The sequence below is a fragment of the Antennarius striatus genome, chromosome 17 (assembly GCF_040054535.1).
Source record: "Antennarius striatus isolate MH-2024 chromosome 17, ASM4005453v1, whole genome shotgun sequence".
In the NCBI taxonomy this organism is placed as follows: Eukaryota; Metazoa; Chordata; class Actinopteri; order Lophiiformes; family Antennariidae; genus Antennarius; species Antennarius striatus.
In genome coordinates, this window is record NC_090792.1 from 11244702 (window position 1) to 11259648 (window position 14947).

Here is a 14947-nt window from a genome sequence, read left to right on the forward strand (position 1 = left end):
TTATGAATTCCGTATAAATGATACCATAACCATACTTTAATTTTGTTCTACAAAACTTCCTGTATGAAAATATTGTATGCAAAGAATAACACACAGAACTGCTGTCCAGCATTCCTACCCCCAGCATCCTGGTGTTTATTGCCTCATTATTACGCATTTCATCAAATGAGACAGTACAAAAAGACAACAACCAACAAAGACTATACAAAATGGTCACTTATTAAAAATATATCTTTTCATAATTTTGGTGATCTGTACATGTAAAAAAAACAAACATATTTACAGGGAAACCAGACAAAATACAGTGTAACGCTTTCTATTGCTACTTTGTTCTCCATCCCTCTTTGCTGCCACGATGTTCTTTAAAACAGCGTCATTGAGGCTGACGGTGATGTGCCGTCGGGTTTGCCAACAGTCCAAGGATGGTGGAGAGACAGTGCAGCTTCCCCTTGACGTGCTCTGGCAACTTCTCGTTCTCCTTATATCTAAAGAAGAATTCAAATATCAGTCACATCTACAGTTCTGCTGGTAAACACCCAGAGCCTAACTGACTGTTTCGTACCTGGTGACCCTCCCCTCTGAAGAGGTGTAGGTGATGCAGGAAACGCCCGCCTGAACCACCAGCTGAGACCCATCATTGAACTGCACCCAAACCTCACCGTTGGTCAGCTGCAGGGACCATAACACGGGGTTAATATTTTTCAGCATAAACAATATTCCAGTGCAGATTATATATTAGGTGACTTTCCGTTTACCTGGGATGCCCACCCGACATTGGGCACAAATATCGACTTAACAACTTTTCCTGTGCTTTGTACGAGATCCTGTCGCACCGGAGAGCTTTTCTTACTCAGGCTGGCTGTGGTGAAATCAGAGCCGCTGTAAGAAATCATCTGAAAATAAAGCAAATGTAGATATTCAAAAGATAATTCCCATCATAGCTCAGATATCACATCTTCTGTGGCATCTCTTCACACATCCTCGAGCGTAACACTCACGGAAGGCGTTTGTGAAGCTGAATCAGCAGGTGCAGGGTTGGGGGTTAGAGATGTCGAGCACTGGGATTCTGGATTGGTAGGTCTCCTAGGAGGTGTGGAAGACAAAACCATCAAAGCGAGGGAAAGACAATGACAAGAATGCATTTTTAAATATTCCATTTCACTCACCTGCCAATAGTTATGGGGAAGAAAGGGACGTTCTTGGAGTTGCGCTGCTCCTCTGCGGCGATGGCAGCCTCCAGGGACAAACACATGCTGTGGCCCTCATCAGAAAGCTCCACATACAGCCGGCTCTCTGGACTCAACCCGTTCAGCCCCACCTCGCCCTTCACCGTGTACGACTTCCCACTCTTCTCCACCACTCGTACTAGTTCAGATGTTTTGTGGGTCTTCGCTCCTACACAACAGGAGTATTCATGAGGCATTCTGAACTCAAGAGGTTCTTCCTCAGAGCGGTCATGCATCTCAACAAACGGTTGACTAACCATCATAAAAGCAAACCTCCAGGTCTGCATTGGGAGAGTTTTCCATTAGCATGACCTTTGCGTACTTGGTGTAAAGGGTCACTTTTGGAGTCTTTGATTTGACAAGCTGCACGAACGTCGACGCATACTGGTACTTCTTCCAGTATTTTTCTGTGACAAAAAAAATTAATGAATGACTGCAAAAATGTCTCGTCTAATATAAATGACATACTTACATGGTACTAGGTATGACGCATTAATAAGAATACCTGGAAGATCTTCGTAGCTACAAATCAGAATATCTTCCGGAGGAGCAGGAGGACAGTCAAGGACAGGAAAACCCTTCCCACCATTAGGCTGGTATATTGTCACCTGCATGACGTGATGATAATAATAAACACGATAATATCCTGACACCAGTATTGTGTTGTTACACAGTCCTTTTCATTCACCTGTGGATGATGATGGGATATATTTCAGACTCTAATGAACTGAACTCACCATTGAACCATCGCAGGAAATCCTCAGGACTTCTTTAACCCTCTCTTGACCACTGAGGCCTTTTAATAACTCCATACACACGTCGCCTGTGTCCAAGATGCTCACCTGTAAAAAAACACAAACATTACACACCAACAATTGCACAATGAACAACAACTACTGTAATCATATTTTGTGAGAAATATCTTACAACAGCATTTTTGGTCTTCTGTCTGATGGCCTTCAGTCTGAATGTGCAGAGCGGCGGGACGATGTCTCTGAGTGTTCTCCTCTCTTTTTCAAAACCGGGATTAGTAGAAGGGACTTTTAACTCTCTGCCGTAGGGAAGATGAATCTCTGCTGTCGGCATGTTTTCGTTTTGCAAGTCAGAGTGGGAGGAAAAATTGTGGAGCATGTGGCTCTGGTTGTGGTGAAGATTTGCTCCTTGGCACGTGGACTTGTCTGTTTGGCAGCTGTGAAAGCCTAAAGATTCTTGGAAGCTGCCGCTGCTGCTGTGAGCGCTGCGGTCGGTCGGCCTGTGTCCAGAGGCTGACATAGAAAAGGAAACGTGTTAGCGATGTTTTTTTAGCAGCATTTTTAAAATGTCCTTATAAAGGTATCAATTTTTGTAATCATTAAATTGTATTCGGTCTCAGAACAGAAGCTTGAGCCAATGACACATCTATATTTAAATAATAAAAAATATTATTTCTTTAAATTGAAATTAGTTTTTTTCAGGTCTCAATAAAAGATTAGCATTGCTGAGATATATCACATGCAAATTGATTTTTGTGTGTGTTTTTTTACCCTCATTATTGAGCCAATTAGTTACTCCCTCCATGTCTTGTAACTGCAGGTTGGGTGGATGTACAGTCTGTGTGGGTAATGAATAGCCAGAGCTGAAACAGAAAGTGAAATCTGTTAGTTCCATTAAATCTGTTTAATAGAAGATCGCGTTCAGACGGACTTCTTACTTTGCTGACTGTTTGATGGGTGGAGAAGGGAGTCTTCCGTGCTCTGAAAATGGGTGCTGATTTGAGGACATGGGTAAGACCTGTCCTGCTAGCCTGGTCAAAGTCTCCTCTGAGTGACATCTCCCCAGCTCGGAGTGATTTGACCCGTGGCCGGATGCAGAAGAGCTGGAGCGCTCTGAAGAGTGAGCCCTCCTCAGGTACCGGGAATGCGGTGGCCCGTTCTCTCCAACAGGACCCACCCGACTTCTGCCTTCCCTGTGAAATCTGTCGGTCGGACGTGGCTGCCACAGGTCTCTGTCCTCATGACAGGCGCTGCTGGGGTGATGAGTAAAACTTTGAATAGGTGCCATGCGATTAGGAAGTGCAGAGCCAATCACGTGCCTCGTCCTCCTCTGGAGGCGGCTGCCGCTGCTGGCTGAGGTGGAGGAAGTGCAGGCTGTGGAAATGGTGGCAATGCCGCTGTCCATGGACCCGTCCTCCCCCAGCACCAGCTCCTTGGTCCTACCAAGCAGGTTCTGGGTCATAAACGGATGGTCCAGCACAGCAGAAAGGCTGGGCCTCTGGGTGGGGTTCTTCTGCAGCAGCTGATGGATGAGGTCCTGAGCCTCCAGAGAAACATGGCCAGGCATCTCATATTCCCCAAGAACCACCTTAGACAGAGTGTGCTTCACCGTGTCTGTGTCAAACGGGGGACGCCCCATCAGGAAGGCGTAGAACATGCAACCCAGAGACCAGACGTCTGATTCCAGACCGTGAGCGCTGCGAGTGGCCACCTCCGGGGAGATGTAGTTGGGTGTCCCGCACATGGTGAAGTGCTTCTCATTGGGGAGTTTGAGCTGAGTGGCCAGGCCAAAGTCTGCTATCTTAATGTTCATGTTGCTGGTCAGCAACAGGTTGGACAGGGTCAGATCTCGATGCAAGATGCCGTGGGTGTGTAGATACAGCATTCCTTTGACGATCTGATGCATGAAATGTCTCGCTGTGGACCAAAAACATTTTCTTAAAAGCAGGCAGATTTAATCCGCTTACTGCAAATATTATTTATTTTAATTTTCATAGTGAAGTTGTTCTGCCTGACCTTCATCCTCAGAGAACGGAACTTTCCGCTCTTTAAGGTACCGACTCATTTCTCCATTGTGGCACATCTCCAACACCAAGTAGACATAGTTGCTGTCCTCAAAGTAGTTGTACAGCTGAAATTTAGACACAAGAATGTAAATGCACAAAAAATAAAATCCTGAATTCTCATGACTGGACATGTGTTAACTACTAGTGAACTAAAATTCACCCTGGTCTCATGGTGAATCTAGACATGTCGAAACCAGACTTTAAACTGGATAGAGTGGGGAAAAAACAGTAAATTTAAAAAAAAAAGAAAAGAAGAAAATTGAGGATCAGTTGACAAAAAACTTTACCTCAAGTATTGAAGGATGTTTCAATCTGCATTGGATCTCCACTTCGTTTGTCACACGCTGGACCATACCAGCCTTGTGCATTGCTTTTTTGTCAATCTGTGAATACGAACAACATAGATAATTACACACGTCATTCCGATCATCACCATGTAATGTGATACCATAATATAGCACTGTGGTTGAGTCTAGTGGATAATAGTCAATCTGTCTCTCGTGAAGACCGTTAAATATTCACACCACATTGATGGATTGTCAGGGGACCCAAAGAACCCCCCTGGGAAGCAGTTCAGACCTGTTAACCAACAGTTCTAGTTTACACCTGATAAAGCAAACTAAAGGTAAAGCACGTAACCATAGAATTAACAAAGGAAAATGACAGGTGAAAGATTCTTACCGTTTTGATGGCAACCTCTAGGCCACTTTTCACTGATTTTGCCCGGTAAACACATGCAAAAGATCCTTTGCCAAGGAGAGTTAGGACTTTAAAATCCTACAAAAGAAAAAAATTAAAAAAATAATTTTGTATTACATCGATGATTTTAAATTTTTACACAAACACACACACAGTATACATATATATACATATATAAATACCTAAATACCTCTATCCTGACCTCCTGACAATAAGACACACTTTTATCTTCATCTCCTCTGGTTTGCGTATAGGAAGAAAAGTTTTGGAATAAATAATCCATAACTTGATCGAAGACCGTGAGCGACATGCTGGATGCGACCTGGCGTCTACCGACCTCACCGGGGTCTACCGACCTCACCGGGGTCTACCGACCTCACCGGGGACACGTCCCTTCACAGCAGACGTTAACTGTCGGACGAGCCACGAACACCTGACGCTGTCATGTGGCCAACCAGAACCTCTAATTATCCCGGCTGGACTCCCGCTAACTGGGATCGCTGGTGGCCGTTTCTAGGCAACGCAGTGGAGGAGCAAACAGACAACAAGCAGCAGCAGCTTTTGTCCCAGAGGAGTCAAGGTGAGGCCGGCAACGCCTCAGCGACAACACCGCCCTTTAAAACTGTCACTGCTACTTCAGCTGCTACCATTACTACCACTAGAACTACTACTAGTACTAATACTACTAGTAATAACAACAACAATAATAATTAACTAAACTGCAACACAATCGACACAATCAGCTGCACGCAAGAAAGGATAAATTCGCTAATGCTAAATTATTTGCTAAACGTTGCCTCACTTCTCCCGTTAATACTGTATATAGTTCAGGGTTTAAAATGTTTGAATGTTTTAAATATTTATCTCGTAAAGACTCCGGTCAGCCGCAGGCTGTGTGGACACCTTAACCCGGGTTAACGTCAGCGGACTGGGCTGGTTTGAAGTTAGCTTGTGGGCGTTAGCCTGAATAAAGGACTTACCTCGATTTTATCACCGATCGAGGCACTCATCGTGTCAGCTGTTCGCCTCCGGACGCATGCAGCTCTGTGATAATATTCCCTGATCAGCTGTCTGCATGTGTTACCAGTACAGCTTTACTCGGACTGTAAATAAACGTTATCGTGTTTGCCCTCCAAAACCTCGCCATTTCTTTCCTTTTGAATTTTTCCGCCCGTTACTACGTCATCACGCTGCGTCACACGACAACAACTCCAGATTTTCCACGCCCCCTTTTTCATCCCAACAGCACTCTGTGTGTGTGTGTGTGTGTGTGTGTGTGTGTGTGTGTGTGTGTGTGTGTGTGTGTGTGTGCGTGTGTGTGTGTGTAATATAAAAACACTCAATTTTACGCATTTCTTAACCTAATTTCACTAAATGGGTTGTTTCTCTGCAATCATTATAATAACAAGTCAATGTATTAATTACTTAAATTGAGATTTTAACATATTTTAGATAATTTTCTCATTTTCTAGAAGCATTAATGTGATTCTTCACACTCATTAGTCCCAATTTCTTTTTGAATGACTTTGGACTGAATACGCATTTGTGCCAGAAAGATTTAATGAGCTGGAAGTCACAAATCCTCACTCATCCCAAGACTTCATCCAGGCATTTCTATTTGAGAGTTCAACTCCTTAATAAATTAAAATCAGCAATCAGATGAAATAAATTTTATTTTTTCTTTAAATCCCTGTACTTAAGGGGGGGGGAGAATGCCAGTAAACAAAAAAGGTAGAAGGTAACTAATGACTTAAGAGGCTCAGTTTATTGAGTACAATTACCATTGTAGTAGGAATAAGTTCTTTATGTGCATATGCTGTTAATTAGCTCATTTTACTTACTAAAATAGTATTTACAATTTCTAAACATGAACTTAACTTCTCTTAAATATAAATATATACTATGTATTATTGCATACAAACTAATATATCCAGTGCAGACTGTACTACCTCTTTCTCTTAAGAGTGATTTGATTTACTGCTAACATTGGCTATTTCTGAGACACAAGGAATGTAAACACAAAAGCAAGTTTACTGTACTGTAGGATAAAGGGAAAGCTGTTTGTCATCAGTATCAGAGTTATCTATTCACTTGTTAAATACGCCAAACCTTGAGAGAATGAAGCACATCAATGTCAAGCAGAATGCAGAAAGGGTTTAAACAAAGCCCTCAAATAGTAAGGTCCACTGGAGAGGGTTGGAAGGGCACAAACACAAACAAATCCATTAAATTGAAGACGGCAAATAGTCCCACGTGTTGATGTTTTCCAGTCTAAATGGTCAGTTTCTGGTAAATATGGTGATGATTGCTGAGTTTGCGACTCAGACACTGATATCAGTCCATCTCCATGGCCTTGGTGCCAGGCATTGTCTGCTGGCTTCCCTTCATGTCTCCCTTCCCTTCTGCTCCTCGTTTGGTTGTTAGACCATTATGTGCTGCTCCACTGCTGTGATCAGTGACATCAGGGGCCTCCTCCACTGTGGGCTTCGGCCTGTTGATCACTGGATTACATACATCCTCTAATTCCTGTTGAGGCAGAAGTTCAGGATGTGTTGGCAAATTTTTTTTGAGCATATCCCACCTCTGATCACGATCAGTCTCATACCTGTATTTTTGCAATGATATCTGCTACTTTAATGACGGGGTCCTGAGTAATGGAGAGTTTGCTCTGTGCATTCATCATGCTGTTCAGCCAACCCATGCTTTCACGCACACAGTGCTCCACAGTACTCATTTCCTCTGTACTCAAATGCAGGTATCGCTCATCCTGGAAAACAGATTGTTATAAAAAACTTATCAAAATGGTCTCAAATCCAAAAGAATTGCTGCAGACTTAAAGCTTCATGACATACTTGCAAAGCACTGGGCAAACCCTACAAATACTGACACAATAAAAAAGTCTTTTTTAATTAAAAGGAGATCAGAAAAATGTACCTTCTGTTGATAAGAATCCAAAAACTTCATGTAAAGTTGGAGTTTTTTTCCAAATTCTTCAAATGCCCTTGGTCTGTCCTCATGCTCTCTGTGTCGAGCCTGAATGGGTTGACCCAATCTCTAGAAAATTTCACAATCAAGGTTCATTTTGACAATTTCTACATCAAAACCATTGAGATGTGTCTTAGTCTCAGTAGGTTGCCAAAGTTTTTGGTAAACTGAAAAAAAATTGAGACCTTGAGTGCATCAAGCTTCTCCTCATACACTTGTTTGGGCTGATCCTCTCCATCCTCATAGAGCCAGTTCTCTGTATCCTCCAGCATCATCGACAACTGGTTACTGTCCTAATATTAATGGACAAACACACACCAAGAGTTGAGTAAATACAAAAGTAAATCAATTGCATGTCATGGCAATCAAATGTTTCAATTATAATCACGAAAGAACGCAGACTCACATCTTCTGTGATGTACTGTTCATATATACCACAGAGTTTGTCCCGTAGATCATATACGTACTCTTCAACAGCATTTTTGGCATCATTCCGTTCTTTTACCAGTTTATCCTGGACTGTCATCTGATGCTGCATAGAGATAATCATTCAGAAAGTGTCAAAAATGAACCAACAATACAACCAATACTTTATATTATAATGTTATGAAACTGACGAGGTCAAGCATCAAATGTTAGTTTGAATAACTGACTGAACATGGCAAAGCTTTCATTGTAGTTTATACCAGGAAATTATTTTAATCACATAAAGTCAATTTGCAATACTTTTATTGTATTTTGCTAATAAGATTTTGAAAGCAGCTCATAATATTGTTCATGTCAACACTTTGACAGCCACAACAAATCCATAACATATCCAGGACTCACTCCATACACCTCTCAATCGTTTATGCTCAGGTGATCAGTATGTAAATCAAACCATGACTCACCTTTCACACAGACTAATAATAAAAGTAACAATACTAATAATAGTAATCCCCCGTCAGGAAATGACTTTTCTTCTAGCAGTGAGCACTCACCTCATACTCAACAAAGTTGCTAAGGACGCCACTGTCAAGCTGTCGAACATTAGCAATGATGGGCAGATCAATACTTTTCACCTTGGCCTTAAGCTTGCTCTCCCCTGCTGCTGGTTCCTGCCTTTCCACGGCCATCCCCTCCTGAGTGTGTAAAGCAGAAATCACAATTCAGAATCCATTTACATGACAACAGTTTTTCTAAAAACCCAAACATTTTCCCCTACATTTACATAAAAAAAATTCTTCTACAACAGTGAGTAAACCTCATGGCAAAATAGATCATTTTGTCTAGACAGATGATGAGAGGGATAGCTATTCAAAGGGAACCTGGATCAAAAAAGCATCAAAAGTCAAAACAAAGTTAAAACCTTGAAGCAAGTTAGCCTTTTGGTTGTTGTATTTTTCATGCATGGCTATAAAAGCCATGTGAAAAGTGAAGCCATGTACTATAAGTTTTCATTAGACTGCATTTTGCCAGTTAATCAAACACAGTAAGTGCGGTGTAGTCAAAAGATTTTACTGTGGATTTCTGTGTCCAAAGTTTTTCTTTGGCAAAACATTATTGTCACATCCTTGCCCTTGAAAGAAAGGCCAAACACGACTACTGCTTTATGCAAAAAATGTACTTGTCTTTTAGGCCCCGTCCACACGATGACGGATTTTTTTGAAAATGCTACTTTTTAAAAACGCATCAAAAACAATTCACGTCCACATGACAGCGTTTTCAAAAAAATCTCCGTCCACATGTAAACGCACCAGTGCTATAAGCATGCCAAACCATGTGGTGGCAGTATTGAGTAAAATTTTATCCAATAGGAATCCTCTGTGTTTTGTTGTCACAACACACATAAATATGACCTCACCGAGGTTTTTGTCGCAGGCAAAGCGTCAGCGTTTTTAAAAAGTTGCGGATACGCCGTCCACACGACAACGCAGACCCAGCGTTTTTTTAAAAATCCACCTCGGCCAGCGTTTTCAAAAAGTTGCGTTTTCGCTCCGGATATCTGCATTGTCGTGTGGATGGAAGGCGTAAACACAACAAAAAAGTTGCGTTTTCAAAAAGTTTCGGCATTGTGTGGACGGAGCCTAAATGACCAGTCTCACAAAGCTCTACCATGGATTTAGTTAGCAATTACTCATTTTGACACTTGGACCACAGCGTATTCACACACCATCCTGTCATTCACACCTCACATGCATGCTTAGTCATTATACAGTCAGCCATTTTCTAGGACTGTTCACACCAGCTGGTCACATCCAGTCACACAGTGAAACATCATCATTGTGTGCAATGTGGCTGCTCTCTTTTAAGTATGACTCTGTACCTCTTGTTCCGTCCTGCTGCTGTTAGAAGCACCTTCAATCTCCCCGCCAAAACCTCATCTTATCAAATCCACCAATGTCATCATTTCAGAAGCCTTTATGTTAGAGAATCAACTGCCTGATAAACATTGCAGCAAATACATAACTTCAACTCCCAACTAACCTTACTACTAGAACTGCTGTCCTCATTTTGATGGTCTCCTTGGATTTGACCTTCTTGGTCCATCTGCATTTTGGTCTAAAACACAACAATCATGAAAAAATATATCCAACCAAGATAAAATATGTTTTAAAACCATATCTGAATCATAACTAAAAATGCAATAGAGTTAACTTGTATTCTGTAGGATAGAACCTAAAAATAAAAAGGACAATTAATCTAAACTATTTCAAACATTACAACTTTACAATGATCAGGTAACTTCATTCACAAACAATGATAGTGAAGATGATGTTACTATTTGGGCTCAAAGAACTTTGTAAAAAAAAAAATTAGTAAATGCTTACAAATTACTGTATTTTTTGTATACTTATATTTTACAGTATACACATTTCTTAATCTGAAGTATCTACAGTATGACTGTAAAAAAGCCAAGGATGTGCAAAATGATCACACAATTTCACAGAATTCAATCCAACAACAGCTGAAGAAAAATCATCTCACTTGATCGTCTGCCTTGCTTTCATTCTGCACCACTGGCTCTGAGACAATTTGCATCTCATCTCCCTCTCCTTTCTGCTTCTCGATCAGAGAAGCACTGGACACACTGAAGATTCCATGGACATTGACGCGCACTTTAACTTTCACTTTGGAGCTGTCTCCATCAGCCTGGGGAACCACATTCTGGACAGAAAAACACCCTGGTGGCAGATGAAAACAAATTCACTGGTTTATTAAGGGTTACAGCTGGAGGACTTCTTTCTCGGTAGTCAGAAACTTCACACATATTATACAAGTCGAGAGAATGAGAAGCATTACCTATCCTGTGATCCGGATAGGGGAGCTCTTGAGGGTTGCTGTAGAAAGCTTCCAGGTCAAAGGGTTCCTTCTTATGAAAGGTGATCACTTTGGAATATGGAGCAGCATGATTCTTACTGAACACCTGACACTCTCTTTGACAAAAACAAAATAAGAGAAAAAAATTATGTTGAAATTAAGAAGGTTAAAACAGTCAAGTCTCTTGGATTTACCATGCTGAGGAAAGGCTCAGAGGAGATAAAATACTTTGAATTACTACTTTATTTGTCGAATCTCACCCCAGTCCATCCTCAGTCGGTGATTTCCAGCGAAGAGTTATGGGAAAGGGAACCACATCAGTGATGGAGAATTCACGTACTTTAAATGCTGGAGATAAAATTGCACACTACAGCCAAAACAAGAACACATACACCACATGAGCAACTCCATTGGATTTTATACACTAAACCAAGTTTGTGCAGGACATGAAAACACTGTTATGTGTGGAGAAAAGAGTCACACCTGAAGAGCACATCCTCTAGCGACAGCTTCGTCTGCGTTGAGCGTGGTGCTGACGTCTTTACAGAAAAACTTGCTGATTTTCTCTTTGACAGCTGGGATCCTTGTGGCTCCTCCAACTACTTCCACTGCATAGATGTCATCACGGCTCAGCTCTGCAACAACATACACAAGAGACTGGACTCTTCTTTCATCTGCACTGACCTCCCCATCTCAGCTTTATGACAAATGTGATGAAGTCTGGGAGAATTTGTTAATCATAGATGCCCAACTACAGGACCACATTTCAGTGCCTGATTTCCAATTGATTCCGTGGATTGCAGTGACCAATTTGCTTCTTTCTTTTGAAAATTTGCTTTCTTTTTTTTATGATTTCATACCAGTGACTTCCACCTACTCTGACATCACATGCATAATCTCCAGTCTTCAACAGTGCACCAAATTTGAAAGACATACTTGACTGTTCAAGGACTGCTTTCATTGGCATCTCTAGTCTCATTAAATACTGACAACACATGTCTTCAAAGTAGCCCCTGTGGATAAAAAATACAGAGTAAAAAGTTAAATCATAAATAACATTCAAAAGTTTAGATTTACACGTCAGAGACGTATGATTAAGTAGTAAAACTCGTACCTGTTCATTTTGCTAGAAACATCGATGTCATTCATGAAGCACTCTATGTTCAGTGGAAGATCAGACGAGTTGGCACTCATCAGCTTCTTCAGTTTCTCACACTCCTGATGGAGCCTCAGCACAGCCCTTGGGTTGTCCCTCACATTAAGCTTGTACTTGCCTTTAAACTCCTCGCAGAAATAATCTACCAACACCTGGTCAAAACTGCGCCCGCCAATGTATGGGTCGAAGGCAGTGGCAAGGACCTGACAGCGCAGAAGTGGCTTTGAGCTTGGGGTTTTAAGATTATGAATTTAGAAAGAGATCAAGATTGAAAGGGATGAAAACGCTAACCTTCAGTTTGCCTTTATTGAAAGCAGTAATGGAGATCTGGAATGATGAATGTCCCATATCCACAAAGACCACATTTCTTGGTCGCTCTTCTGGTAGAGGAAGGTCTTGTTTGTAGATCCCGTAGGCCAAAGCCACTGTTAGGAAAAAGACATTTAATGATGTGATTGGTTGAGCTACAAAGCGTACTGTGTGTATTGCTGTCGTGTATTTTTTTAAGAGAAAAATATAGTGTAAAAACAATTTTTAAAAGGTGATTTCAGAAAGCTAAGCAAACACTGACCTGCAGTCGTGTCATTAATAAGTCGTAAACAGTTTAAGCCTGCAATCTGAGTTGCGTCAAAAACGGACCGTCGTTCAGCATCTGTAAAAAAACTTGGGACCTGAAACAGACAGCTCAACTCAATTCATTTCATTGAAACCCTCAGTGAATTGTGGTCATGTTCGTCCATAATGTTTTTTATTACTAACAGAGATGACACAGTCCACCACTGGCTTCTTCAGAGCATTCTCTGACGTCTCCTTCAGCTTGTTGAGCAGCATCCCTGTGATCTGCTCAACCGTGAAAACTTTGTCCTCATCCAAATAGCGTACCTGTAAACATGAAGCAGTTGCAAAATTGAGTAAGGCTGTTGAGCATGAAGCCAAAAAGCTGTCTAAGTCTAAATCAGAGGGGAAAAACTTTTTGCAACTAGCTCACTTATCAAGGTCAGTGTCATGGTCAAACAAAGTAGAACACAGAACAAAGCTATGTAGTGACAGCAGAGAATGGTCAGTGTCACAGTGGACACATCAAAATAAAAGCAGTGAAGAACAAACTGTGTGGACACATTTTCACCTTAACACCAGTGTTTCCATCAGACAGTTTACACAAACTGTAAGGCAGTTTAGGTTTCTCCACTTGGACAACGGGGTCATCAAAAGCTCTGCCATGGAACTTTTTGAAGCCGTGGACTGTGTTTTTGAAGTTTGTTATCATCTAAAATGAGAAAATAATGAGTACATTTTCTAAATTGTAATGTGACTATTAACATTATGCTCAAAAATACAACAGTTAATGCTATAATTAAAATGTGTTATTATAGTAACACTGTCATAATCTTACTTGACTTTTGGCTGCATTTCCAATCATGCGGTTGTTGGAAGCCAATGATACACAAGCCCTTGATGGGAGATGAATACATCAGGCCATTAGGAAGAATAAAACAAATATTAATGTTAAACGATGTGGCAGATGAGGCAGAATTGCAACTAGCTCCCTACTGCATACAGAATAAAATTTTGAGCCAGATATAAATTAGAGAAATTTCACAAGGGAGTCTGAGGAAAAGCCACAAACTAGGCCAGTGAAACACACCACGTCACCTTACCACGTACTGTCTTGTTGGTCACCCAAAAAACATCCCTTCCTGCGATTAGCAGGCAAGCAACAAACAATTGTGTTCACGTATAAAAATGGATGTTTTTAGTCGAGGTGAAGGGATTGGTGTCATACTGGCAGGTACTGACAGAACACTCCCTGGTTTCACCCTGCCACTAAAACATCCCCATGCATTTGGAGCTGCAGTGCTCCTTCCCCTTCCCAGCTGCACATTCCTGTTAGTAGGATGCTGCATCAGATGGATCCAGAAGGAGAAACCCACATGGAAGTATAAAGCAAGTTTACAGCAAATAAATCATCTGCATTTGTATTTAAATATGGGCTGTTATAGTCATAGTCTTTGTAAATGTGAAAGATGTCTCCTTTTTAAGGGTCATAATAGACGCACCATAGCCGTGTCACGTGATATCCCTTTTATTTTCCTTCACATTGGCTCATACCAATACATCAACATGCTTGGCCTCTTTAAGTTGCTTATAAGGAACTTTTAGTCCCACTGCATAAGACTGGCGATTATCAGGAGACATGTCTGCAGTAAGACGAGGGATCATGTCGAGCGGCGGACTTAACGTGAACCTGCGGTGACAGTGAATCAACCAGGCCGCGTCACGGCTACACCAGAGCGCCTCTGGTCAAAAACACATCCAGACATCTCTGCTGTCACGATGACAATCACCTGTCCGTATTTATACTTACGGTGTACATCTGTCACTGTATTCATTGACAACAGTTTCGATGCCGCCGCTCCTCGCCACGGCGATGTAACAGTTTTGAAATCCCACGTCAATGCCTACCACTGACATGACCGGCTTAAGATTCCCCTCTTCGGGTTATCCGACTGCACTTTACACCTATGAAGAAAAAAAAAAGGCCTAAATTATATATATTTACACAAAACAAAATGTTTTTAAGCGGTTCGTACAAAGCTAGCAGAGGGTGCACCAGTTGTATTACTTGCTGTTACGTAAGTCCGTGGCAAACTCATTCAGAGTAATCCCAGGGTAATGGTGTCCACCGCGGATTCTCCCACTCCAAGGCGACCCGAACATCACCAGCGGCTCCGACAGAGTGATGCTCTAAATCCCGCCTCAGAA

At 41.6% G+C, this 14947-nt stretch overlaps 2 protein-coding genes across 6 annotated transcripts; both read right to left on the reverse strand.

The window, feature by feature from the left end:
- Positions 1 to 17: 17 nt before the first annotated feature.
- Positions 18 to 5887, reverse strand: plk4 (polo-like kinase 4 (Drosophila)). Of its 4 annotated transcripts, XM_068339552.1 has the most exons (16): positions 5119 to 5485; positions 4934 to 5080; positions 4726 to 4821; positions 4332 to 4427; positions 3995 to 4109; positions 2917 to 3895; positions 2750 to 2841; positions 2154 to 2491; positions 1964 to 2068; positions 1732 to 1834; positions 1484 to 1633; positions 1167 to 1395; positions 999 to 1083; positions 756 to 893; positions 563 to 669; positions 18 to 485 (listed from the first exon to the last, which is right to left on the reverse strand). In XM_068339552.1, exons 2-16 carry the CDS (start codon positions 5051 to 5053, stop codon positions 374 to 376), a joined length of 2865 nt encoding a protein of 954 aa, XP_068195653.1. In that variant the 5' UTR covers positions 5054 to 5080; positions 5119 to 5485; the 3' UTR covers positions 18 to 373. The 4 variants fall into 4 exon arrangements, with proteins under 4 accessions (XP_068195653.1, XP_068195654.1, XP_068195652.1 ...); XM_068339553.1 differs by lacking the exons at positions 4934 to 5080; positions 5119 to 5485 and adding an exon at positions 5724 to 5887; XM_068339551.1 differs by having other exon boundaries at positions 4934 to 5485.
- Positions 5888 to 6415: 528 nt separating this feature from the next.
- Positions 6416 to 14911, reverse strand: hspa4l (heat shock protein 4 like). 2 transcript variants are annotated; one of them, XM_068338503.1, is made up of 20 exons: positions 14808 to 14911; positions 14550 to 14704; positions 13578 to 13635; positions 13311 to 13451; positions 12944 to 13066; positions 12756 to 12855; positions 12476 to 12609; positions 12143 to 12387; positions 11965 to 12041; positions 11512 to 11663; positions 11289 to 11395; positions 11011 to 11144; positions 10696 to 10892; positions 10195 to 10269; positions 8709 to 8849; positions 8135 to 8260; positions 7914 to 8021; positions 7678 to 7797; positions 7349 to 7510; positions 6416 to 7269 (listed from the first exon to the last, which is right to left on the reverse strand). In XM_068338503.1, exons 2-20 carry the CDS (start codon positions 14654 to 14656, stop codon positions 7078 to 7080), a joined length of 2499 nt encoding a protein of 832 aa, XP_068194604.1. In that variant the 5' UTR covers positions 14657 to 14704; positions 14808 to 14911; the 3' UTR covers positions 6416 to 7077. The 2 variants fall into 2 exon arrangements, with proteins under 2 accessions (XP_068194604.1, XP_068194605.1); XM_068338504.1 differs by having other exon boundaries at positions 14776 to 14872.
- Positions 14912 to 14947: the final 36 nt, after the last annotated feature.